General features: G+C 45.0%; 1 protein-coding gene across 2 annotated transcripts in view; it reads left to right on the top strand.

Annotated features, from left to right (window-relative positions):
- The window catches only part of MAD1L1 (mitotic arrest deficient 1 like 1), a 418,937-nt gene that overhangs the window by 240,940 nt on the left and 152,483 nt on the right, over positions 1 to 25,514 (top strand). For both annotated transcript variants that reach the window (XM_079320917.1, XM_079320916.1), the window contains exon 17: positions 8,721 to 8,911. In XM_079320917.1, the coding sequence (XP_079177043.1) occupies positions 8,721 to 8,911 (191 nt within the window). The remainder of the gene's footprint in view (positions 1 to 8,720; positions 8,912 to 25,514) is intronic.

Genomic DNA, 25,514 nt, shown 5'->3' with positions numbered 1-25,514 from the left:
GAACTGGCTTGGAAGTTAGCACATGATGAATAATTCAGGATCAGAAGAGGAGACTTGGCATTTGGGCTGAGACAGATGTTACCTTTCCTGTCTCCCTGCTCAGAGATGATTTTGGTGTCCTCCAGCCTTGGCATAGTTTGTGGACATTGCTTGGAGACATCATTACCTCTTGTCCAAGAGTACCAGCACAAGGTTAAGGGAAATGACCCTTCTTTATCCATAGTAACATTTCCGACTCCTGCAATAGAAATAAAAGCTCCAGAGGCTGGAATAATATGATTGAAAGCCTGGTTATCCAGGAGATGGCTCTGTTTCTAAACATCTTTCATGCTCCAGGGAAATAATTTTGCTTGTTCTTTACATCTGTGTCACAATCCTGCAGTTCTGTTGTTTGAAAGTCCTTTTTCCCCCTCTTGCTCTGCTGCTGCTCCACGCTGAACCAGTGCTCTGTTCTGCTCCAGCAGGAACATCCTTAAAGGATTGTTTTCATAAAGTGGACACCAGGCAATGAAGTAGAACATGAAAAATATGCCAATAAAAACAGGGCAGAACCTGCTATCCCGTGAGAGGAAGTCTGGGGCAACCAGAAGAGTGCTCAGAGGAAACATCTGATGTGATTCTTGAGCAGAGTGCCTTTGGGTCCTGCTGCAGGAGCACAAAGAGCAGGGAGAAGGGTTTGGGGAAGGTTTGACTAGTTGGCATCCAGAGAGCTTTCAGGGCAAGAGCAATACATTTGCAGAGCCAACATTTCAAAACACTATTAAGGGGATAAACAGGGGAGAAAAAAAGGATTGAATAGAAGGAGCAAGTGGAGGCTTTTTAGAGCTTAATTTCCTTTGGAACAAAAGCCCTAAAACAAACTCCACAATCTTCTGCCATTAAAAACACCAGTAAGGTGGCTGCTGCAGAGCCTTGGCTTTCACTGTTGCAGTGCCATTGTGTTCTCCTCCCAGCTGGCCCAAGCCTGTGCATTTTCCTGGCTGTGCCCTGCAGGCTGTGCTCAGTGCCCATGGGGCCATTGGCTGACCTTTCTGAGCTACCCCAGCTCGGGGCAGGGTACAGTGGCACAAAAAAGAGAGTTCTGGAGATGGGAATGGGGTTATCATGACTGTGAGGATGGGCAGAAGGGCTTGATGACAGCCACACTCCCAAAGAGTCAGGGAGTCTGCAGGGTTTAGAGTTTGGTCTGTGCATCAGAACTAAAGGGTAGCTGCATGATGCCCTGCCCCATCTCAGCTTGTGCTTCACACCACAGTGACTTCAGACATGGGAGGAACTAAAGAGGCATTTTTTAGTTCTGTATTTTGATTGCCTGCTTGCAAAGCTACAACCTCTTTGTGTTGTGAGCACAGACTTTGCAGTGCAGGGAGCAGAGGGAGACAAGAAACTGCAAGTAACATAACACTGGACACTTCCACCGAGTCAAAATAGCTTTTCCATGAGTCTCAGCATCTGAATTTGACAATAAAAAGCTCCAAGAGTAAGAGCAGAATGGCTTTGCTCCTGGGAAGGCTTGAAATCATCTCTTGCCAGTGCTGGAAATCTCCTGTTCACAGCTTCGATGAGCATCATCAGCTAATAAACTGTGAAGCACTCTCTAATGCATGATTGAATATTGTCCACCCTGTGCTGTGAATTACTAAAACTCCTGCAAAAAGTCTTCACTGTGAGAAAGAACAAATAGCTATTTCTGGAGCTGTTTTTCTCATTTGGTTTAATAGCAGATGTTGGGTGCTGTTTCAGAGGTTTAAATGCATCCAGTGTTTTGGGGTAGTGATGTGCCAATGGAAACAAAATAATGGGCAGAGTGCAGGGGAAGTGATGGGGGATAAATTAATCTGTTAGATGCTTCTGCAGACCACCCTGTCTAATTAACAATGCATATTATATATGTTAATTATATAGTTCTTAGGAGTAATCTTTTCATTAGACACTTGAGTGGTTTCAAAGCACTCTTTTTTCTTGGAAGAACTTAGTGGAGAAGTGATTCTCCTTCATCTGACAAGTGATACAAGTTATGCCCCTGTTTTCTGCTACCTGACTTCCCTGAACTACAGCCCATGAAAAGTCCCACTGACTTTTTTTTTTTTTTGCACTCCAAAATAGATTACCTGGAAAACATATAGTCTGGAAGACTTATGCCTGAGATTTGCTGGCTAGTTCCAGAAGCAGAAGTTAAGTACTTTCCTGTAAACTGAAGTGACACAGTATATTTGTGTTTTTAAGGTGAGGCTATTTTTTGCATCCGAAGTTAATGACTTGCTGCAGCTCTGGCTGACATCACTTTGTTCTGAGAAGTGCTGTTGGGCTGTAATTGCCATATGGAAGGGAAATGTGGCTGGCAGACTTTAATCATTGTTTGGGATGTGGAGGGAGATGTTTTCCTGCTTGGGTCACAATTTATGACCAGTGTGACCACCCTAATTTCCAAACTGTTTGTGCCACATCATGCTAATTGATGAAGTCCATCTTGGGCAGTAAATAGTTCTCCTGAGGTTAATTTCTCCTGTGTCTGGGATGTGTGTTGCCCTCCCCACTGAGTTCTGAATTGCTGCAAGCAGGCTGCTCACATCATTACAGCCACAGATTTTAGCAGTACCCAGGGTCTCTTCACACAACACTGTGCTGCCTCCTCTGAGAACAGCTGCAGGGGTGGCTGAGGAACTGAGCTCAGCTTCCAAAGGCCCACTTGCTTTTTGCCTTCCTCTAAAACAGCTCTGAAAAGAAGGAGAAAGCTCCAAGCAGTGCCCAGACTGGGATGCCCTGAGAGAACCTTTTGCTCAGTGGTGGTTCATTGGCCAGCTCCAGGTGTGCTTGTGAGTTTTTGTGAATTTGGTGTTGTAATCTCAGGCTTAGCAAAAGGAAGAAAAGGAAATCATGCTTTAATTGGTCCTGATCCATATTCTATGTGTGTGCAGAGGCTGCATGAGAGAGTTCATGCTTTTCCATGGCTTCCTCCCTTTGGTCCTCAGTGTCCTGCTGCTCTCACCTTACCCCAGTGTCCTCTGCTGCTTTCTGCAAGTTATCAGATGATAATTAATTATAGATTGCTTTCCAAGAAGGGGTACCTTTATAAAGGTACATAGGTTGCCTGAAATGGAGCCTTCAGCCAACCATCTTCAGTAAAGAGAAACATCTGGGAATTTTTTTATTTAGTGGAGAGTTCTTGGGCAATGCAAGAGCTGCAGCTGGTCATGGTGGTGGAGACCTTTATTTGTGCTGTGCTGCCTTTGAAAACTCTCCCCAGAGCTGCTGGAAGGGCAAGCTGGTGGCTGGAGGAGGGGGCTGGGAGTGCATTGAACCATATGGTACATACAGGGTTTAAAAATAAACCAATGTTGACTGATCAAATAAATACCACTTAGGTCTCAAATTGAACAGCCTGTGCAGTCTGTTGAATATAAAACTGTTTTTACCTTCAAGAAAAGTTATAATTCATGGCTGTAATGTCACAAATTTCAAGTTTTGCAGGGAGCAGTGTGAGGCTGCCAGACTGTAAGGTCGAGTAGGGGTGGTGTGGGGCTGCGTGGTCCCACTCCCCCAGGGCATAAAACATGCCTATAAAATCTAGCAAAGCGAATTTTATTTCTCAAAAGCAATGGTCATAAACTTGCCTACATCAGAAAATGTTCAGCTCTTCTCCTATTAGCCTTTATTTAACACGATACAATTTATTTTTATGTTGTGCCCTTCACAGAATATCTCAGAACTCTTTTCAGATGCTGCTCCTCATAAACTGAGGCTGGCAAAGAAAATTTTAGCTCGGGGTTTGAGCAGGGGAATGTCTGGAAGGGTCCCAGGTGCAGAAGGACAAGACCCTTGGGCAGGACACACCTGCAATGGATGGAGTAATTCAGCATCAGTTTGGGGGTGTAGGGGGTGATTAAGGATGGCAGCAGCTCCTGGAGATGGGGGAGAATAAAGGTAATTGTGCCTTGCTGCTTGGAGCTGAGAAAACACTGTTTCCTCTTCCCATTATGGACCTGGTGTGACCAAGGTGGTTCTGGCATCCCTTCTGTGAGCTGGAAACAAAATTTAAGCAATGTCTTGTGTAAGTGGAGCAGGGTTGGTGAAAGTGCAGCATCCTCCATAGCCCTGTTGGGTGGCATCTGTCTGGAGGCATCTGGCAGGGTCAGCAGGGACAGGAACTGATGTGTAAATACTTCATCCTCTGTGTGGTGGAGTGAGTGACCCCCAAACATGTCAGTGAGGGAAAGTAACCTTTAATGGAGAGTTAGAAAGGACTGCAGGCTTTTTTGAGAGGCATCTCTATTAGCTGGGACTGCAGCTGAATTAATGCAGCTACATGGCTTGTGGCATCTTTGAGGATGGGCAGAACAAATTTGTATTTTCCTGGAAAAGACTAGTGATACATTTAATTTCATGCCACTTTTGGCATGCTCAGAGTCACATTGTTTCCTCCTTTTTCCCTGGGGAAAAGGCTAAGCATGAATTTGGTTTTCTTTGGTGTAGAGACTGCCATTGTTACTGATTGAACTGGCTGAACTTGGAGCAAGAGCCAAAGCTGTGGCATTTCCAGGCTGCTCTGAACACTTTCAGATGTAAGGAGTGCCAAAGCAATGGAATAAAAATCAGTGACATTTCCAATATGAGACCAAAAAAGCCCAACTCATATTTTATTTATTTATCCAAAATAGTTTGAATTATTCATTAAAGTCAATGTAAGTGTGTGAAAATACAAGGTGTTTCAAGAAGCAGTATCATTAGGAGGAATTAATCATCTGGCAATATTAATTTTCTAACAGATTAATGATTTTTTTTTTTTCCAGTGAGGATATTTTTTCCACATCAAACTCTTCAGGACAGGCAACTTTTTGTACATACTCTCAGCCTGAATATAAAGGAGATAGGACAGTATTTCTATATATTTTCCTGTTCTCTCTCTTCTCCTTTTCTTCTTTTCCTCAGGCCAGTCATTACCCCCAGCCAAGGCATGGCCTGCATAACCTCATGCTTATTTTCTCAGTTCTTTTTTTTTTTTTTTTTTTTCATAAAATTGGAGATGCTTTGGCATCCCTTCTTTGGGCTGAAGGGTGTTTGTGGTGTGACTTTCCCCATCCATGGCCTCTGCAACTTCTCTCACCTGTGTTGTGCAAGTGGAACATGATCAAATACAGGAACTCAAACAGCTTCTCTAAATACACAGATTCTAGTTTTCAAGATGTCTTTTAAAGGTGTAATTAAGCTTAATTCTTCAGACACTGAGGAAGATCTGAGGGGATGAAGCTGTTCCATTTTCTGTAGGTGGTGGATAAAAGGGGGCACATCAGTGCTGTCACTGGAGCCCTGCTCTGTGCTGCACCTGGCCCATCCCAAAAGCATCTCCCTCTGTGCCTTGGACACTGCTCTGGAACAGCTGAGTTGCACTCTGTGACTTTTAAATCAATTTTTCCTGACTGTGCTAGAAATTTGGCGGGAATTAGTGGTATTAGGTGAGGCTTAAGAATTAGCATTTTCACAGCTTTGGATTCAGAGCAGAGCAAACAATGAGCTGCCTTTTAGCTTAACATCTTCACTTCATGGGGAACATGTTAAAAAGATTAATTACTGTCCCCAAATCTGTACATATACTGCTGTCCTGCTGCCTGGGTGCCAGGTCTGTACTTGGACAGACTCATGGTGCAGAGGGGCTCCATAGCTACCCTAAAATTAAACATTCTTTGCCATTTTAGACACCCCAGTGTGTCTGAGACATTGTCTGGGGATGGCTGGTGTCACACAGAGCCTGCAGGATGCTTCTTCCCTGCAGAAGTGTGGTGGAAAGGTGTGAGATATCCTGGGACATCTCAAGGGGATTTGTTTCAGCAGTGGCATCCCATCTGTCATCTCTCAAGTCTCAGTTTTCCTTCCTCTGAAGTTACTCTCCCACGGATCCTGCTTGCTTGGTTGTGGCAGCAGATCCCTCAGTGGAAAGCAGGGGAGCAGTCCCAGTGTCCTGAGTTAAACCAGGAGCCCTGCTGGGCAGGGAATGGAGTCAGGGAAGGGAAGAGAAGGCTTTATCCAGCCCTGGCTGGCACTGGAACATTCAGCTGCATCTCCATCAGCAGTTGGAGTTCAGCACCTTGTGCCAGTGGCTCCAAGGAGCAGAGAGGTTTCTCATGCAGATGAATTCCTGCAGCCAGGACAGCAGCAGTGCTGCAGGCTCTGCAGAGGGGCCAGCAGGAGCAGCAGGGAGGTGGCAAGGGCACACAGCCAGGGGTGAAGGCTCCCTGGTACTTCAGTTACAATGGAAAGCCCCAGATTTCTTGCATAAAAGACTGATTGTAGTCAAAGTTTTTCCTTTCTCACCCTGAGGGTAGTGGAGGGAAGCAGCTGCCATCACTGAGTTGCTATTGCAGAGTCAGAGTTGTTTAACTAGGCCAGCACTGTTGGGTGGGGGTGAGGATGCTCGTGGTGGCCCTGGAGGACCAAGTCTGAGACAAAGCAGTGGAAAAGGCACTAACTCTTCATGAATAACGAAAGCTGTTCAAGGAGTTAATGAATTAGGGTGCCATCCACCTCCAAGGTTATAAAAGTTGGGAAAGGCAACCTCTGAGATGCAGTAGGAAGAGGCAGATTTACTTTTCCAAGGCTAGGCTGCATTTATTAGGGAAAAATATATTGCTGTTGGACATGGGCAATATATTAAAGGCAGGGCTGTCTCTGACAGTGACGAAATGTTATTTACCACTGCAGTGTGGTCACTGAATTTTTACTTTCATATATAGGATTTTGTCCTTAACAGTTGCATAGCTAAATGAAAGCTGAGAATATCCAGAGCCACCCATTAACCTCCCAATTTCAGAGGCTGATTACTTGATTAATCAAAGACCAGTCCTGGCTGAGATGATAGGAAAAGGATAGTAATATAATCCAGAGAAGGGCTGAGTTAATCACACATTGATGAGTTGCTGTGAGTGGGAAGGTGGGTGGTCAGAAAAGAGCCTTTTTGAGCTCTTGAGAAGTGGCTGTGTGTAAGACACAATCCTTTGGGCCATTAAGGGTGCTTTGGATATTCTTTACTTACTTTACATGCCTCTACAATTGGGGGGTTCCCTGAATAGCAGGGTTTTAATGAACCAACTGGTGATGCTCCCCTCCACTGGTTTGCTCTCCAAAAAGCAAGATACAGTCAGGGGGATGCCCAGAGTAAAGACAACCATTGCTTGTACATCACCACCAGAAGCTGCTCAGGAAGGTGGAGCTGGATGAGCTGAAGGTGAGGAGCTGGCCAGTGTTAATTCTCCCTGTGTGGATGCTCTCACTCAGAAGTAAAGGGACATGTAGTTCTCTTTAACCATTAAAGAGTTCCTGTCCTTGCCTGGGGATTAAACTGAGTTGGATTAAGGCCAAAGTACTTCTGAGCAGGGGCATCCTCAGTGGCATTTAAGGCACTTTAACTTAACACATTGAATTATCCTTCCACCCACAGTGCCTAACCAAAGCAGTACAGGAGATGAGAGGTGACTGGCATTCTCCTGGTGTGCCTGCAGCTGCTCAGAGGTGAATGTCACTGGCAAGTCCATGGCCTTGCAGTTTCCATCCTGCATCCTCCCTGCACTGTGCCTGGGAGGCCAATGGAAACACTTTCCAGCAAGTACTCAAGCAAAAAAATTTCCAGCTCACTTGGGAAGCGATAATGTTTTAGTGTGGGCTCTATAAACCCAGCCAAAAACATTCCTCATATTCCAGCAGTCACCTTGCTCTGAAGTTCCTGCTGTCCTGCTGCTGGACCTGAAGCTGAACTAAAGACATATGGGTTACAAATGCTGCAATTATGTCTCTGATCACAGCACAAAGCATTAAACCTCAGAATGACAAAGAGGTATGCGACTGAGGGAGTCTATTTGTTTGCTGTTAGAAAGAGTCAGGATTTTTCCTAACCCTGGACTGCAGTGTTGATAAAACAGCCTGACTTGGAACACATCTCTAGTGTATATTAAAGTAAAGCCAATCTCTGTAATTAATGGGATGATAAATTGAGGTTTAATTACTCAGAAGGCACCTTGGGTGAAAGATTCATGGTAATCGTTGTGTATCCTCTTGAAGGATTCACAGTGCTGGCAGCTCCCTTTGTAGCAATAAAACACAGGGTGAGTGGCAGGGATTCTCCCAGGACCTCTCTGATAGGGACTAGTCCAGTTGAGGTAGCAAATGCAAAGAGGCAGAAGTGCTCTCCAGGCTTTTTATCACAATAAAAGCCCCTTCCCAAACCTTGAGGGATTCCTAAGCAGTGTGTCAATTTGAGATCAAAGCACTTACCTCGAATCTGCTCCATTGGAGGGGATTTCCCTTGCAGGCAGCTTCCTCCTGATGCAGCCATACAGAGATGCATTTTGGACCCTTTCTCCACTTTACTGCTTCGTGGAGAGGAGCACCCTTCTCTTGGGTTCTGTGTGGAAAACAGGACGTGTGCATGTGGGGAAATGGATGCTAGAGCTTGGAGTTTTTTTAGTGTGTTGTTAAAAAACTGGCTGAGCAAAAGAAAAATCCATCCCACTGAGATATGTGTGTTTTCCTTACTCCCCAGTTTACTATCTTTTGGTCTGCTGGGGCCAGGAAGAGAAGCATCCAGCTTGCTTGTTTCTTTATTCTGCCTGCTTAATTCACTTTTTAATTAACCTTTTCAATTCACTCAGTTTGGCTAGCACTGTAAGTACAGCACAAGGACTCTGTACTGGCAACATATAAGACAGTCCCCATTTCCTTCCCTTCCCCAGAGCTGAAGAAGCAAGTGGAAAGTGCAGAACTGAAGAACCAACGTCTGAAAGAAGTTTTCCAGACCAAGATCCAGGAATTCCGCAAGGTGTGCTACACACTCACCGGGTACCAGATCGACATCACCACGGAGAACCAGTACAGGCTCAGCTCCATCTATGCTGAGCACCAGGGGGACTGCCTGCTTTTCAAGGTAGGTCTGTGCACCCCTGGCTGCACCTGCTTCTTTGCATTCGTGGTTTTCAATGTGCCAGGGTGTGTTTGTTCTTTCTCAGTGATTAAACTGGAAGATCACTGCCCCCCTGCTACGTGGAAGTGTTCCCTGGGAGGGAAGTAAAGATCCTTTCTCCTGTTAAAAAGTAGGTTGTTTGACATCTGGTCTTCCACTTATATATCAAAGTCTGGAGTGAAGAGGAGAGACTATATATGCATAATACCTCAGGCATCTGGCTTGGCACTTCACCTTTTTATATTATCAGTTATATGCCGCAGTAATAAAACCTTATGTAACCATCAAGGCTCATCATTACTTCACTATGAGATATATGTCCCTATGTTTTTTTACCATCCTCCAGCTTGTCTGCGTGTCATCATCTTGTCTTTATGTAAATTGGAATCCCTTTTGAGCAGCAGCTCATCCTGGTGTGTGTGAAGTGCCATTTCTGTGAACAGCACAGATGAGTAGCAATAACAGTCTGTCTTCTGGTCTGGCTGGGTGGGCTGTGAGGTTGGGGCTTGATGGAGGGGCTGTTTTTCTGCTGGGTTGCCTTCCAGCTGGCAAACCTGGGCTGATGCCTTAGAGAGCTGAGGTGTGACATTAGAAGTCACCAAGATGTTAAATCCTGTCTTTAGGTTGGTTCAAGTGCCAACAGCCCAAGTTTACAGGTCAGTGGGAGAACTTTATTCTTCTCTTTGGTAAACACAACAGCACTTAAAATAGTACCTGCCTCCTACTGATTCTCCCTAGAGCAAATCTCCTTTATGAATGGGGTTTGGAGGTGTTCAGCACAGGAGGGAACTCTGTAGCAGGAAGTGGGAAAGTTCTGTTTCTGTGGATGGTTGCCAGATTGTTTGTCTACATAATAGGACAAACATTTTCCTGTTCTGCAACTTTAGTGCCTCAGGAAAAAAAAACCAACAAAAACAACCTAACAGATAAAGCAGATCAGGGTGTGTATAAGACAGCACCTAGGATCTTTAGTAAAACTAGGAAATTATCCCCAGAACAGTCATACTGATTTGCCTTAGGAGAGTTCTGGACGACCTGAAGCACATGGCAGCAAAAGAAAGCTCAGTGCTCAGGGAAGAGAATAATTTTACTGGTTTTAAGGTGCTGCCATTTAATCCTGAAACCAGTTCTCTGTTGAGATGGTGAAATGCTGCTCTAACACCTCCAGAGACCTATACTCACACCTGTAGTGTTAAATATTTAATGGATGAAACTTCAGCAGGATCCTGGAGATGTGTGTTGGATGCCATGGCTGGACAGTACAAGTTGCAGTTTTTTCTGCACCATAGGAGAGATGGCATGCTTGGAGAAAATTGATAAAATGTATGCTGGCCACAAGAATGAGAACTGGCTGGCAGCTCAGGAGCTTGTTGCTGGTAGAAGGAAACTCTCCTTGGTGAAATGGCAATATAAATAATTTATATGCAGGAGAGAGGATGCTAAAGTACAGATTTCTCTCTCTACACATTCTTCTTGCTTTCTCTCCTTCACTTGAGTATTTATTCCCAAGGATGTCCCAAGGATGGAGGTGAGTGTCACCTGGTAAAGAAGATCTCACATTTCTTAGACCCAAGGGTGGGTCATTTATTGATTCTGGGAATTCCTCAGCCTCTCTTACCACTTCTCTGGACAAGAGGAGCAGATTTGCTAATTACAACATGAACAAGAAAATTTCAGATTCTTTCTCCCTGTTCAGTAAATCGCAGACAATTCCCACCGACTACAGCTTTGAATAGTAGTAGAATATAAACAACAAATTATTTCCTTGCTGAGTCCAGGCAGCTGGTTCTCATATGTGTATGAAGGCTTGAATCCTGACTACAGCTTCCAGCAGGGTTGTGTGTTTATGCTGTGGAATTTCTGAGCCATAGCAGACTGTGGGTGTTTGTATGCATTTCATTAACCCAGAGAGGTCACAAAGCATGGATGCTATTTGTATTTATTTTATTCAAGCAGTTTATGGAACAGGGTCTATATAATTAAACCAGAGAAATCCCTTGGCACTTTACAAGCTTCTGTAGTTCGGTTGTAAACTTTAAAAACATAATTCAGTAGCACTGCTGGTGGCATTTAATTTTAAGTGAAAGATTCAGTAGGAACTCCTGTAATGTAACCCCTTCAAAGCTAAATGGAGATGAAAGATTTGCTTGGTTTTCCTGTGCTGTTACTGTAGTGGAGCTTATTATCTACCTGCACTATGTGTCCAGCCAGTTTGCATTAATTGGGATTACAGCTCCAGTGAAAGGGTTAATCACAGTGCTGTGCTGGGAATGTCAATGACTGCATCTATAAATGAGCACTGATTCCAGTGAAACCATACCAGTATTTATTGGTGATCCCTATCAGTGCAACAGATGAGCTCATCAGCTTGAAGGATGTCCCAGTGATTTTCAGCCCCTGTGTGAGTGCGTGGGCACATCTCAGGCTTCGCAGCTCCCGCTTGTTTGTGCTTTTTATTGTTTCAATTAAACACTGTGGAAAGGCTGTTACAGTTTCCTCACCAGGAGTTTAGATTCTGATGATTTTTTTTGTGGGCTGTAATGCATTGTAGCTCCTGGGGCACTTGACAGTTTGGTATTCCATTCCTGTTGCTGCTCCATTAGATGTGTCCAGGCACAGACTTTGTGTTCAGCGTGATGCTTCACTGGTGTGTCTAGACCAGCCCACCCATCAGATATCCAGGAACTGCCTTTGTAACAAGCCATTAAAGATATCTGTTCAAACAAGCAAACATTGCAGGGGAGCCTCTGGATCAGCAGAATGAGGAGGTGGCAAATCAGGCTGTCACTGCCTGGCCACATTGTGCTGTTTATCCTTGTCTCTGCCTGGGTCCTGAATGGGAGTAAGGAAATGAGGTCTTTAGAAAGGCAATGACAATTGTTTCAGACAAAGAAAGTCCTTCAGTAAACAGAAAGACTGGTCAAATTTGAAGAGGAGATGATTTGGAGACACTTGTACAAATGAACAAACAGTGGAAAGGAATTAAATTGTGGCTTTTTTTCTTTTTGTGTGCCTAAGGACACAGTCCCAGCCAAAGCATTTGAATTCAATCAATTTAAAGGAAACAGAGTAGAAATCTTTTTATTTGATAGACCCTATGGCTTCAAGGAACTGCTGAGAGCAGGACGCCATTGCATTTTCTAAAATGTTAGGATATCTTTATGGGCAAATAATAATATCATTTTACATTAAATATGTACATTTGCCTGAAGTAGGGACATTCAGAACTCTGTTTGGAGGTGTAAAGGCACCTCCCTACTATAGAGGTTAGGAAGAGAATTCCCCTTTATGCTGCTTGTTTTTTGGCTTGGGTATACAAGTGATTTTGCTGCTTCTGTACTTGGCAACATTCCAAGTCCATCCTCTGGAAATGGGAATAAAGACTTGAATGAGGAAGAGGGAGCAATCTCTTCTTGATTATTCTCAGTGCTGCAGGTAAACTGTTTCCAGTGTTGCAGCATGAATGTGGGGCATTCTTTGAAAAGATCCTGGGCTGAACAGGTCATCAGTCTGATCCTGTGCAATTGTTAATGTTTGAAGTCTTTCTAGTGTCAGATTCCTCTACTTTCTTAGAAGGGAGTGCTCAGATTTTTTGATAATTTATGCCTAAATTATTTGAGTCTAAATTGGTTGGGAAGATAAACCTGACAAACTCTTTCCAGTGTCACAGTGGTGTTATGTGTCTGAACTCATCAATAATCATGGCCACAAGGCTGCCTTTAGACAGATATTTTCTATATCCTCACAGCTTAGTCTTGCAGAGCACAGAATTCTCTCTGCTTCCAGGTCTCACCCTGTTGTTATTTTCTGTCAAAATTATCAAACAAAACCCCAAACACCAGCAGTACTTTATTGAAGAGCATCCCCAAGTTGATAGGCTGTATTCCTTGAGAGAGAATACCCAAGATACCAGACAGCAAACAAAACCAGAAGCATTTTGGCATAGCTTGACAATGTGGCCTGCTCCAGGGCTGGCACTTTTTACTGCAAAATAAAACCTTTATTGGTGTTGTGTTGGATTAGTAGTATAGTCATAAAATCAAATAAAATCAACAGCTTTTCTACAACCTGGTAAATTAAAAAGCTGTGCAAGGTAGTATGGTCACACTGTCTTTGCACACCTCTTTAATTAGTTAAATACAGAATTAGTTGGCAGATCTCTAAGGGGAACTGTAATTATCAAACTTCAGGCTGCCTGAAAAGTGAACACTTGCTTCTGATGTGGATCACGCTGGGTGCAGGGGCTGGGTTAAGGGTGTAAAAAAGATATGGGATATTTCTTTCCTTTGAGTGGAAGAAGGGCATGGTGGAAGCACAGACTCCACCTTGAACTGCCCAGTCCTCCTTAGCTTGCCCCATTGTTTGGGTTCCTCACTGTCCTCTTGCTCCTGTATTGACCAGGAGTGCAGAACACAACAGGGCAGCAGTGTGCACAAGATGCAATAGTTTAATTCTCTTGTCTTCACGAGGGAAAGGAGCCTGGACTGAACAAAAAAGAACTTGGAGGCTCTTTTTCAAATACCAAGTGATGCTGACAAGCTGCTGGCTGAAAGGGGGAGGCAAAACTCGTGTGGTTAAACATGCAGAGAGAGTCTGGTCTGCTGAGATTCCAGCACAGTCTGAGCACCAGTCTGGCCAGGGCAGGCTGGTGAATGATGTACAGCTCAGAATAAGCAGGATGGTTAATGCAGGGATTGCTTTTATTCTCCTGAGTGCTCTTGTTTCATCTTGAAGCTGACAGCACTGTTGAGAGCTGTGATTCTTGAGTCCACATCCTTGGCGTTCCTGCAGGTTCAGTTATTCCTCCTCAAACCTCTTGGAGAAGCTTGTTCTAGCTGTTTGTTTCTTTTTGCATCTCTATCTTCTCCCCTTCTCTTCACCCTTGATGAGTCTCGAGGGGAGAGGGAAATCACAGTTTTGATGGAGAGCTATTCTTCCTCACACTCCTGCACACACAATCAAAACTAACAATGGGGCTCATCGGTGGAGCAGGCCAGGCAGCAAGAGATTGATTAGGGACTGTAGGCTCTCTCTTAACTCCTCATTCTAGTTAATTGCAAGTTATTTCGTTTCCATGCTTTGTTTTCAGTTTGCCCGTGTGATTTCAGCTCGGCTCCAGAGCACCGTGCCCTCCTGCTGGATGATTGCTGGGATTCCTGGAGGGGTCAGCAAATGCCCATCCTGGGCTGCACTAATCAGCAGCCTCCAAAAGGAGCTGCTCAGCAATCTGTGGTGTTACAGCATCAAATCCTGTGTTTAAACTTCCCACGTGTAATTTTCTTTCAGATAGTGTAGCAGCATGTTTTGTGTTAGGACCTAACTTTAATTCTTGCTACTGTCTTCAAATTTCTCTTCCTCATGCTTTTTTTTTCTTCCTTACACAATTTCTCTCTTACTGCACATGCTTCCCTGAACAACTGCCTATTCCCTAGTGCACATTAGGGCTTTTTCTTTTTCTGTTTTTGATGAAGCCAGTCATCTCAAGTATGCTGGAGAAATCTAACAGAAGGTTTTCCTTTTGACTGCAGAATTTCTGAGCAAAGAGGCTTCTCAGAAGAGGCTGGGCTGAAGCCTTCTTCCAGCTGAACAAATGTTCTTTGTCTGCCTCTCTTCCCCACCTGTACAAGGTGGGTGATGCTCCTGCCAATGTCACTGGGCTGTTGTGAGGGTCAATGGATGGATGGTGCTGGTGGGAGCACAGAGCACCTTTGTTCTGGGGAATATCCTCCCCTGCCACCTGCCAGTCTGGCACACCCATTTCCATTGGCACCACTTGTCCCCTTCCTGCCATGCCTGTGAGTGTGCCAAGGTAGACCCAGGCATGAGGAGGTAATGAATGGTGATGATATTGGAGCATTATTCCAGTGACAGAGTCTTTCCTGACTAGCAGGAGAATGGGATGGGTGAGGCTTTGTGAAAGGTCAGAGATTCTTGTCTTGTTCTCAGCTGCCATCTGAATTTCAGGCTGTCTCTCTGCAATTCTGTTTGTTTTACAGTCATCAGTTGCTGACCACCAAGTTGCTTTTTCACTTTCCCTTCCCTTTGCTCCTTCATTGCCCAAGGACAGGGCAGTGTCCTGTGATATTCCCAGGTTCCCCTCCCCACAGCACTCTCCTTGTGCTGCCATGAGCTCTGCCTCTGTCTGCACTTCCTTTGGCAAAGGAGGAGGGCACTGACAAAAGGCAGCTTTTGAGTTATCCATGCAAATTCTTCACCTGACTTCAGCCTCCATCACTGTCAGAACTGCTGATAGCTTCATCCCAGCTGTGACAGGCATCAGCCATCCCAGCTGAAGGACCACAGCATCTTTCCTGGGCTTCTGGTGGCCTTGGCAGCACTAGATTTACAGCTGGACTCAGTGATCATAAAGGTATTTTCCAACTTAAATGATTCTATGATTCTGCAATAAGAACAAGTAACAAAATCACTGGAATGCACCTATTTTAAAATAAATTTGCAGTTTGTCTCCCTCTGAATCCCCTTCATTGAAATATCTCTTATTTAATGAAACAGGAGTGACAGCCCGTGCTTCCTGAGGTGAGTCACGTGCACCATCAAGGATCACAGGTCACTGATAAGAATTTAATTAAACCAGAGCATCCAGCCTGGTGTGGCAGCATGTGTGGCCCTGGAGGGACATGGGGCAGGAGCCTGTGCCTCCATCCTGGTGTCATGGGGCAGAGCCAGGCTCCTTTATCAGAGCCTGGCTGCCTTCCCTGCTCTGAGAAAACCTTCTCCCTCTTCTCTGCCCCCCAGCATGTCCCCAGCAGCCTCGTGATTGCAGTTTGCTGAAGAAGAGTGGTTCTTGTGGCTGGCTGTGCCCGCTGTCCCTGTGGGATGTCTCAGGAGAGGAGGATGTCTGTGTCTGCCTGCTGCTGTGTTTGAACAGCTTACAAAGGACTCTGTGGGCTGGCAGGAATGTGTTTACGCAATGTGAGATGAAGACAGTGTTAAAAAAGGGATAAAGCAGAGGGGACATAAGCAAAACCCCTCCTGGATTCCTGTTCCTGTCTTTGCTGCTTAATCACCATGTGGCTCTGCTCTAGGTCAGTCAGCTCCTGCTTTTCTCTGTCCTTCTCACCTGGTTGCAGGATATTACAATTGGTGCACTCTCAGGGGTTTGAGAAGCTTTTCAAAATGTCCTGTGGTGGGGAAGCTGCATGTGGATGGGTTGGAGGTGTAACCAGGGCAGGTGTCTTTTTCTTGCACAGCAATGGATGCAGGAAATTGTCCCTCAGGTACATGGTGCATCCTGAGAGGGCTGGGGGCTTGGGGCACCACTGGTGCTCTTTTCTTTTTCTGTGCGTGCCCACCAAATTCAGCTGGCATTAAAAATTTTCAAACTATTTATTTATTTGAGTCTCTGATAGTTTCACAAGATTTTCCACTTAAAAGTTGTGTGATCAGTGCTGTTGAAGGAAGAGGCAGTGCCTTGGAGCCTGGGTGCTGGGGGAATTCCAAGCACACATGAAATGGGTGTTTTGCAAAGCAGCTTTTGATGCATGCTTGTTCCTGTCCCTGGCTGCTCTCCTGTGGTTCTGCAGGACATGTGTCAGCAAGGCACAACCCACTGGTCACTTGCTTATGGTTCTGTTCAAAGCTGCACATGAAAAGGAGCAGAAATTGCAAAAATTGCTGGAGGTTTTTATCCTCTTGAGGGGGAAAAGCCTGGAGTTTCTGGGTACCTGCATCTCAGCCATCTTCCCTGGCTGCTCCATGGTCTCTGTTTGCTGTGCTGGGACATGAGGTGGGGTCAGCTTTGTGCTTTGGGTGTGTTCTGGGCCTCTGTTGATCTGCTCCAAGGCAGCACGTTCAGCCAGAGCAGGACTGTCACAGCATCACTCCTGTGCCATCCCTGTGTGACCTGTGCTGTCAGGGACCTCAGCAATCCCTGTGCACCTTTCCTCCACTTGTGATTCCACATGAACACCCTGAAGCCTCTCTTCAGCTGGCTGCTGTCACAGAGAGCAGCCAGAGCATTGCCAAGGGACTTCAGGGTGGCTGTTGTACCACTCCATCACCCTTCCCCTGTATGTTCCAGGAACAGGATTGTGAGAAGACCTCCAGGAAAAGCAGTTAGTTCCAGGTAACAGCTCTGAGGTGCAGCTGGGAACATCCAGCAAAGCACCCAGCAGGATGTGAGTGCCCAGGTCATGGCAGCACAAAGGCACCAGTGGCAGTGGGTGGCAGTCACTGCCTCTCTTCTGTCTTGAGTAAGCAGCACGTTGTTTAAATACAAATGTAATTAGGACTTATCTCTTCTTTTGGGAGTTATAGCTGCTAGCTGTGCTTGACTGGGGCAGAAGATTTTCTAACCTTCAGAGAGGGAAGAGGATGTGTGTTTGTGTGTACAAAAATTGCTCACAAGTATGGAAACACATCAAATATTCCCATGCTGGTATGGCCCTGGAACATCTATTGCCTCTGTCTGAAAGGTGTGTCTGGGCTCATATAAAGGTCTTCTCCTTTATTTGTTGTGAATATAAATGCTTGTGTTGTGCCTTCATGTAGGATTTCAGTTGAAAATTTTCAGCCTAAATTCAGTTTGGGTGGTGAGGTGGATGGGTCTTTCTCACCACGTTTGGCAGGTGTGGGGAAGGATGGAGTGAGGGACTAGTGAGAAGCAGAGAGTGGGGTGTCATGGTCACAGGTCCCCTTTGGCAGACAAAGGGGGTGTCTGACTCATCAGGAGTGAGACAGGAGCCAGCATCTCACAGCCTTACAATTCCTCTACCTCCCTTGTATTTCTTCCACACTTCACAGTCTAAAAGCTCAATTCTTACATGGTTCTTAACCATGAAGTTGGCACAGCATAAACCAGTTAATGTGCTTTCTCTCAAACTGGCTTGCCAGCTTAAGATAAGAGCTTTATAGGCAGCTCTCCTTCATGGGATCCCAGTCTGTACCATGTTTGGGTTTTCACCAAGACCCTCATCTAAACAGAGACCTTTTTTTAATGAAATCACTTGTAGAAAAGCAAAAATAATAAATGCTGTGAGTGTACCTTCTGCTTTGCTCTGAGGCATCCTACCACTTGGAGGGGGCAGTTACTGCTGGGGAGGGCTGGAAGTACATCAGGAATCAGCTGTGGCATTTACTGAGAGTTTGCTGCTCTTCACAGCATCAGGGAGTCTTCAGCACGATGTGCCCCACGGGCTCTCCACATCATAACATGTCCCATCAGTGGTGCTCTGTCAATCCATTAATATTGCTGTGTCCACAGAGCAGTGGCAGAATGTGTCAGTGCCCTGAAAACCCTTCTGGAGAGTTTTGTGCAAGGACTGACTGCTGGGATTCTGGTGGATTTCTACCTGACACTACAGAGCAACAGTGCTTGCAGCTCAGCTCTTTACATTGTGTACTAATTAATACTTCACATGGATACAACTCTAACAATTCAATATTAAGGATCTAATAAAGCATCAAGTGTCTTCATTCACATTCATGGAAATGCTAGAAAAACCTCTCCTGTTTTCACATTTGCTTCAAATAGGCAAGTCCATGAATCATTGGAACTCCACACAAAACCCATTCCTGCTGCCCCATGTGGGTGATCATGCTTTGAGCAGGTAACTTAGTACTGGTTTAGGCCTTTGTATCTAATGTATTTTCTATTTTGCCAATTTCATGAGAATGTCCTTTGAGGAAGAAGTTCCAAAAAGTATTTTATGTCAAATCTGTCTTATAAGGATTTGTAGCTAAATCACATTGGGAGGGAAGCAGGGAATTTGAGAGCTGAGGATGACCTCCAGCTTAGGTAACTCTCAAGATTATCTTTTGATGGCATTTTTTGCTTCCAGAAGAAAACAAACCAGTCTTCCTGGATCTTGTATCAAACTGAGGCTTGAAATTTTTAATTTGTGCCTAATCTGTTTCAGCTAAAGCAGGTAGCTGGTAACAGTAGATCCATCTCAGCCATGTTCTGAGGAGCTGTCACAAATTTAAATCTTTAAGCAAAGGGTTTGTCTGTCTTAATGGAAGGCTCTGGGGAGTGTTCCATGTGCTGGCTGTCACTTTGCATTTCTGGGACTATCCAGCCCTGGAGAGGGAACTGTGTGCAGATGATTTTTCTCTGAAGCAGAGAGTGGAGAGCAGCACAGGGTGGGGTTTATAATTGTGCTGGTGCCTTTGGTGGCTGCTCCATGCCATGTAGCTGTGATGAATCTGCAGCAAGGGTTGCCATCAGCTGTCAGTGTGCTGGTCCCTGAGCAGCCTCCTGTGTTTGTGGGTGTTGAAAAGGCCCAGCTGACAGTTTCAGGGAGGCCCAGAGGTTTTGGGCATGTGTGTGAACAGCTGTCTCCTGCTGTGCTGCTCAGGAGGGTGTCAGACATCTGTGCATGTCTCTGTCAGGCAGGAATCTCACTGCCTTGTCCTGGGGAAGCACAGGAGTTGTCCTTGGCTTTTTGGCAGTCACTGCAGCCTAAAGTTGTTTTTCTTCATAGGATTCCATTAGAGTGATGACAGTTTCAAGTTGGAACAGAAAAAGACCTGATGAAAGGACCACTTTGTAAGTAGGGAAGATAGACAGAGTGGGAGCAGTAACTAGCAAGGTAATAGATGGTGATGGATCTATAATCTCTGAGGCTGCTGTGTGCAGTAAATTCCTAAATAGTGTCCTTTCAGCCCTAACCTATTTATTTGCAAAGTGCTAAATTTAATTTTCCTTAGTCTGCAGGAAAGCAGCATCCCAGGAATAAACCTTTAGCCCAGCCAAGAAGCTGTGCCAAAGTGCTTGTCCCAGCATTTCCATTTCCTCTTTGCTCTGTGCAGAGCACCAGGGCTGTGCCCCCAGCACTTTCACACTCAGCTTGGGATGGATCCTGCTCAGGAGCCTCTTCAAAAGGGAAAATTTAATAGCTGCAGTAAAACCACCTGGACTCTTAAGAGCAAGATGAATGAACCTGTGCTGAGGAGGGAAGGCTGGTGCATGAAATCCTGTGAGGGAGCTCATCCTGCATGTCCTGGCACTCTGTCTGCCCTGTACATGCAGGGCTGAGTGCTAAAGGCTCAGCTCAGAATAACTTCAAGAGTTGAACACAAAAGCCCACGTATTCAGAGATCTCCACAAAGCTGCATCTTGAGGAAGAAAAGCAGCGAGTTTCTCAAGCAGCTCTGCACGTTCACCAGGCAAAGTTTCAGCAAATGTGGTGAAAAATAGATTTCTGGGCATTGCTTTTTGTTCCTAGCACTGTGCAGGTGATACGCACAGCATGTGTTCTTCTGGAGCTACCAAAGACATTTGGTCTTCCCCCCAAAATTCACAATTCAGTAGAATTTTAGAAACTTTGATAAAATATTCCAGGAGAAGCCATAGAGTGTCTGAATCTGCTTTGAGTCAGCCCTCAGTGTTCCTTCAGTTATCCTGACCCCAGTGAAGTGCAACGTGGGCTGTCACTAATCCTGTTGCTTCAGAGAAAATCAGATCTCAGCTTCACAGCTTTGCTATTTTCCTGCCCACAGAGGATTTTGGCAGAGCTTCCTGTTCCTCTTTGTCCATTTCTTTTCCCCATGATGGCAGCACAAGCAGTGCTGCTTTGGCTGGGGGGGGATGTCCTGCTAGTGCTGCCCTGAGATTCCACTGTATTCCCAAGATGTTGCTTCCCCAGGACTCTGTTCACTTTAATTGTCTTTATCCTACTGGGAAAAAAATCCAACTAAGCCTTGAAGCATAATGCCATTGAAAAGGGAAGGGGGAGTTTGTGTATATTTGCTCTATTTTGCTTTTTTTAGCACCTTAGGAATGAAATTGGGATGTGTAAGTTGAAATCCAGCCCTTCCCTGTCCTTCTCTAATCTCAGTCTGGAGAAGGTTCTGAGCTTCTCAGCTCCCTGTGCTGCTCAGAGCTCTGACATCCCTCTCACATTTATTTTAAAATAAATAAAAATAACAGTGCTGGAAGTTGAGGGTGGAGAATTATGCAGGTCTTTTGCCCACTTTTTGCTTTGACATGGAGCTGGTGGGAAGGGTAGCTCTGCTGCAGGCTGGGAAAGGACCTTCCTTGAGCTGACACTGAATTTGCTGTGGGAGTCTCTGTTTTTCTGGAATGAGGTGAAATTGCCATCCAGGGGCGGGTGCTGTGTCACCTGCCCTTTCCTCAGCAGTTAACAGGTTCCTTCAGTCTTGCTGATAGTGTGGGTACAGATGAGAAAATAGATATTTTATGTGAGTTGAGATGATGTCTTTCTCCAAGAAGCTTTCTCTGCTATTCTTTCATTTTAAGCACAGTGTCACAGAAAATGTCATTAGCCACACCAAAAGTCTCTGAGCCTGCAATCAGCCTGTCAGTGAGTGATAGATGTTCAGAACTAATTAATATTTACATTCTTTGGAGATTTTCCCTTCCCCAAGGGGTGATGTGGAAAGCCATGAAAGTGCTTGAGCTTTGGAAGAACTTGGGGTTCACTCTCTGCAGTGAATACCAAATTGGTAGAGTATTAAACTGAAATGGCTTCTCCACAAAACCAGAAGTTAATCATCTTAAAACCACATTTTCCTACCATATTTTCCCCCTGCAGCCAGGTCTACAGGGAGGCTTCTCTTGCAGGGGGTAAGTGGGCAGCACACCAAAGGCCTTCAGACTGCAAAGGGGCTTGTCCAGCCTGCCTGAGCTGCTTTCATTACTCAGGGACTGAAATTTTAATCATTGAATTAATTTTTCAGAAACTGAAGTGCAAATCTGTACCCCCAGTAGCATTAATAATGAATACAGGGAAGAGAGACATTAGGAAAAAGAAGGGATAGGAAATTTGGGATTGGGGAAGGAATTTTGGGGGGGTTATTAATTTGAAAAAATAATGTCTGGGTTGTATTTCTTTCTCCTTTCTTCCTCCTTGCCCACGCTGTGTCCAACAGAGTCTGCTTCACTTCTATCCAAGGTATTTTTCCAGTACTTTTCTTTCCTGCTTCTCTTTCACCTGGATTTTCTTCTCAGGGGTAGAGAGCCAGCTCTGCACACCCAGGGTCCCACTGCTCATCTGCAGAGCAGCCCCTGAAGCTTTGAGGGGCTCTGGTCACATCATGGCAAGGGAAGGAGCTGGGGCTCACCTGCTCCTCAGCTTTGAGGAAGACAAGGACTGAATCATAGCCAAGATCCAGAGCTTTCTGCTTTGCTTTCAGCTCCTTCCTTCCTCTCTCAAAGAGCACACAGGATTTTTTTTTTCCCCGTCCTAATTAAAAGTATTATATACCAGAAGATTAATTAGAAATGAAAGTGATTTTTTTTCCCCCTCCCTTTTCTGCCAGTGGAAAAGGCCTGTGCCAGGCAACTGCCAGAGGGAGCTGGGATTTCTCCCTTTAATGGATTCCAGGCAATTTGCCTCTGGACAGCTATCTTATAAATAATGAAGGTTTGCACAGATTCTCCCAATTCTCTGTCAGCACAGGTGGTCTTCACTTCCACCATCCCAAACAGCTCTGGAAACCACAGGCTGCTCCCAGCCTTGGTTACCACAGCAAAGGGGCAATTCCTCACAATTCCCCTCCCTCCTCCTTCCAGGCAGCATGAAGACCTCCTATGGTTATGGATTTGTGTCCTTATTTTTCTGCAATCCCATTGAGCCATCACAGCCACACTCTGCCCTTCCTCCAGCAGTGGTGGGCACATTTCTCCCCATGCTCTGATGGGCTGACACTCTCAAAAGCCTGTAGGAATGTTGCCAGCAGGTGCACACTGCATGATTGCAGGGCATTCCCAAAGCCTTTATGCTCCCTTTCCAAGGCTCTCACAGTAAGAGGATGATTCTTTGAATTGTTGTAGTAATCTTTAGAAATGAGGATTTGGTTCAATGGGTGCTCTGCAGAGACCAGCCCAGAGCAGAAATCCTCTCCCAGAAGGAAAGCTCTTCTTGAGCTAAAAGCCCCCCAGAGTGTTTTATGCAGAGGGGCTTGAAGGTGATGAATTCCAGCCCCAAGGAGCACAGCCTGGCCTGAGGGTTTCTCTTCACACAGTGCCACTTGCCCTGTTTATTTCCATTCCATTCAAATGGGAATGGTGCCTGCAGGCAGATGAAGGTGAAGGTCCCCAGCTGCAGAGAGCTCCTGTGGTCAGCAGCCACCTGGTTCAGAGGGAAGCTGGGGATTGCTCCAAGAACCTTTTCTGTGCCTCTAAATACAGCAACTAATGACACCTTCCACTCAGCAGGAAGAAAACAGAATTACTAAACTTGCAATTTGGCACAGTGGGAGTGTGAGTTTGTCCTGCCAGTTTCTTGTTGCTATATATTTCCAAGACTTTTTTATTTTGCTTCTTTTTTTTTTACTTCTTCTCTGAGGCAGGTGGATTCTACATCAAGGGGTTCACTTTAAGGACTCAAATTATGGGTAGGGAAGGCACAGCCCCAAAAGGAAAAGACTGATGGCTGCTTATAAGTCATCCAGCATAAAAAGGAGATTGTGCATATTCCCTGGGAAATGCCACATGTCTTGGCCTTATGAGTAATGTGTAGTGATGTCCCATTAGAAGCCACATTCCCAGTTTAGTGTTGAAGGAGAGATATAAATTTCCATATAATTTAAATCATTTTGATTTATGGTTTAGGTTTGTGCTAGGCAGGCTCCACAGAGGTTCCAGGAGAATACTGTTTGAGATGGCTTTGGGGGCAAAAGAAAGAAGACAACTGGAGGCAAGGTTAGAAATAAGTGAACATTTCCAGTTGAGCAAGTTTTACGGTCATGCACTGTGGTAATTGAAGGTTTGCTGTTAAATGCTACAAATCTGTGCTGGAGAAGAAAAGCTGGCCCCAGTTTGAGATTTGCTGCAGTGTGAGGTGGGAGAACTCTCAGGGCAAGAGGTGCTGTTTGTAAGGAAATGCAGGGAGCAATAATGACAGGTTAGCAAGGCCCAGTTCTTTGGGGCGTTTTGCAGAGGAGACCATCATCTCCAGGGGTTGTGAGGTTCATCCTGAAGATGCATGAAAATTCAGATTAATTTCTCCAGCAGTGCCTGCAATGGACCTGTCGAGCTGAGCTTGTCCTGGTGCTGTTTGGGGATTGTGGGGTGGAATAAGTGAATACTGTGGAGGTAAAAGTCTGCCTTTCTAATTCCTCTTGTGCATGCTTGTTGCCAAGTCTGTGTTTGAGCTGGGGGACAGACAATCATCACCAGCTCTGACTAGAGAGATGTGCTCAAAGCTTATTTCTGCAGCCAGCCCTGGAGCACTTGGAGGAAGCAAATGCCTGGTTTCTGGAGCAGGGACTTGCTTTAATGTTCTTATCAACTGTTTTGCAGTCTTTGTTAAAAGAGGTCAAGGCTCATTCCCCTGGGTGGGGACTTCTTGAGCACAGTACTTATTATTAGGGCAGTACCATATCTTGTAATTAGGGATGTAATTCCCATCTCTGTAGAGAGCCAGCCTGTAGCCTGGGTACCATTTAAGAGTTTCATGAGATGAATTAAGTGAGGATGGACTGAGCAATGCAATGAATTTCAGCAGAGATCACTTGCCTGAAGTCCTGCAAGTGTTTCAGACAAGATATGAAAGGTAAATACCTCCCCTCATATTTCTTCCTTTTCTTTTTTATAGTAGGCAAGGAGAAGGCATTGTTTTGGGGCCATGCAGTAGTGACCTCCTGACAATTTGCAGCCTGGTTGTTTAAAAGGTTACATCATTCCTTAGTCCCTGCTGGAGCAGCTGGAAGAACCTCTATTTCTTTTTCTGTCTGACAGGAAGGATTTTTACCTGCAAAGGACCTGTGTCTTAGAAAATTGCTGTTGCAGTACATCTGAAGAGTCAGATTTGGCAGGCTTTAAAGTGTGATGTAAGAGATTCTTACTTAATTTAGCATTTTGTTAACTTTACTTTTTTTTTTTCTCCTTACCTACATGGGTAACAGTGCTTTTGTTGTTCTGCAGGGAGTTCTACACTTTATAGGCCTTGTATAAAATAATTTACGTAAGTGCAGAATAAATCAATCAAACTTGGAAAAAAAAAGGAAAGAAAGCAATCAGCTTTGGGCTTGAACTAAGGAGTAGGTGAAAGGCTGAAAGAAAAGAAGGACAAAGAAGATGAATTGTGAAGAAAAATAGAAACTAAATTGTGTACCAGCAGTAAGACAGAAAAAGCAAGGGAAGACCAGACATACAAGTTAATGCAATGTATTTCCCCCTGTAATTATATTCATTTGATGTAGATTTGTGCCAGGCACTTTACAGCAGTGTTAATGAGATGAAGGAAGAGCTGATATCCATAGCAGTTTCAGAGATAGGACTTGAAGATGTTCTCAGTGGGAATGGCTATATTTAGCCATATTTAGCACACTGGGTAGAGGATGCCATTACATCTTACACGAAGGATTCTGAAGGAAGATCTCAAAGCACATTGCATCAGTTCCCAAGTTCTGTTTCCCAAAATGTTGAGAGCTACTGTTGCCAGTTGTTGCTGTGTCTGTGTTCATATTTTTGTGCAGCAGGTGCCAACATGGAATTGGAGTCAGATGTCCACTGGTGATTCTAATCTTGCTGTCCTTGTGGAATTCTTGTTGTCTTCAGGAAAGGGTTTTGCTACCCTGGGGTTGTCTTCAGGAATCTCCACAGTGTCTCAGGGGAAAGGAAACACTAATTCACCTCTTG

This window comes from Erithacus rubecula, assembly GCF_903797595.1.
Source record: "Erithacus rubecula genome assembly, chromosome: 17".
In the NCBI taxonomy this organism is placed as follows: domain Eukaryota; kingdom Metazoa; phylum Chordata; class Aves; order Passeriformes; family Muscicapidae; genus Erithacus; species Erithacus rubecula.
This window is presented reverse-complemented; position numbering and strand designations above follow the sequence as displayed.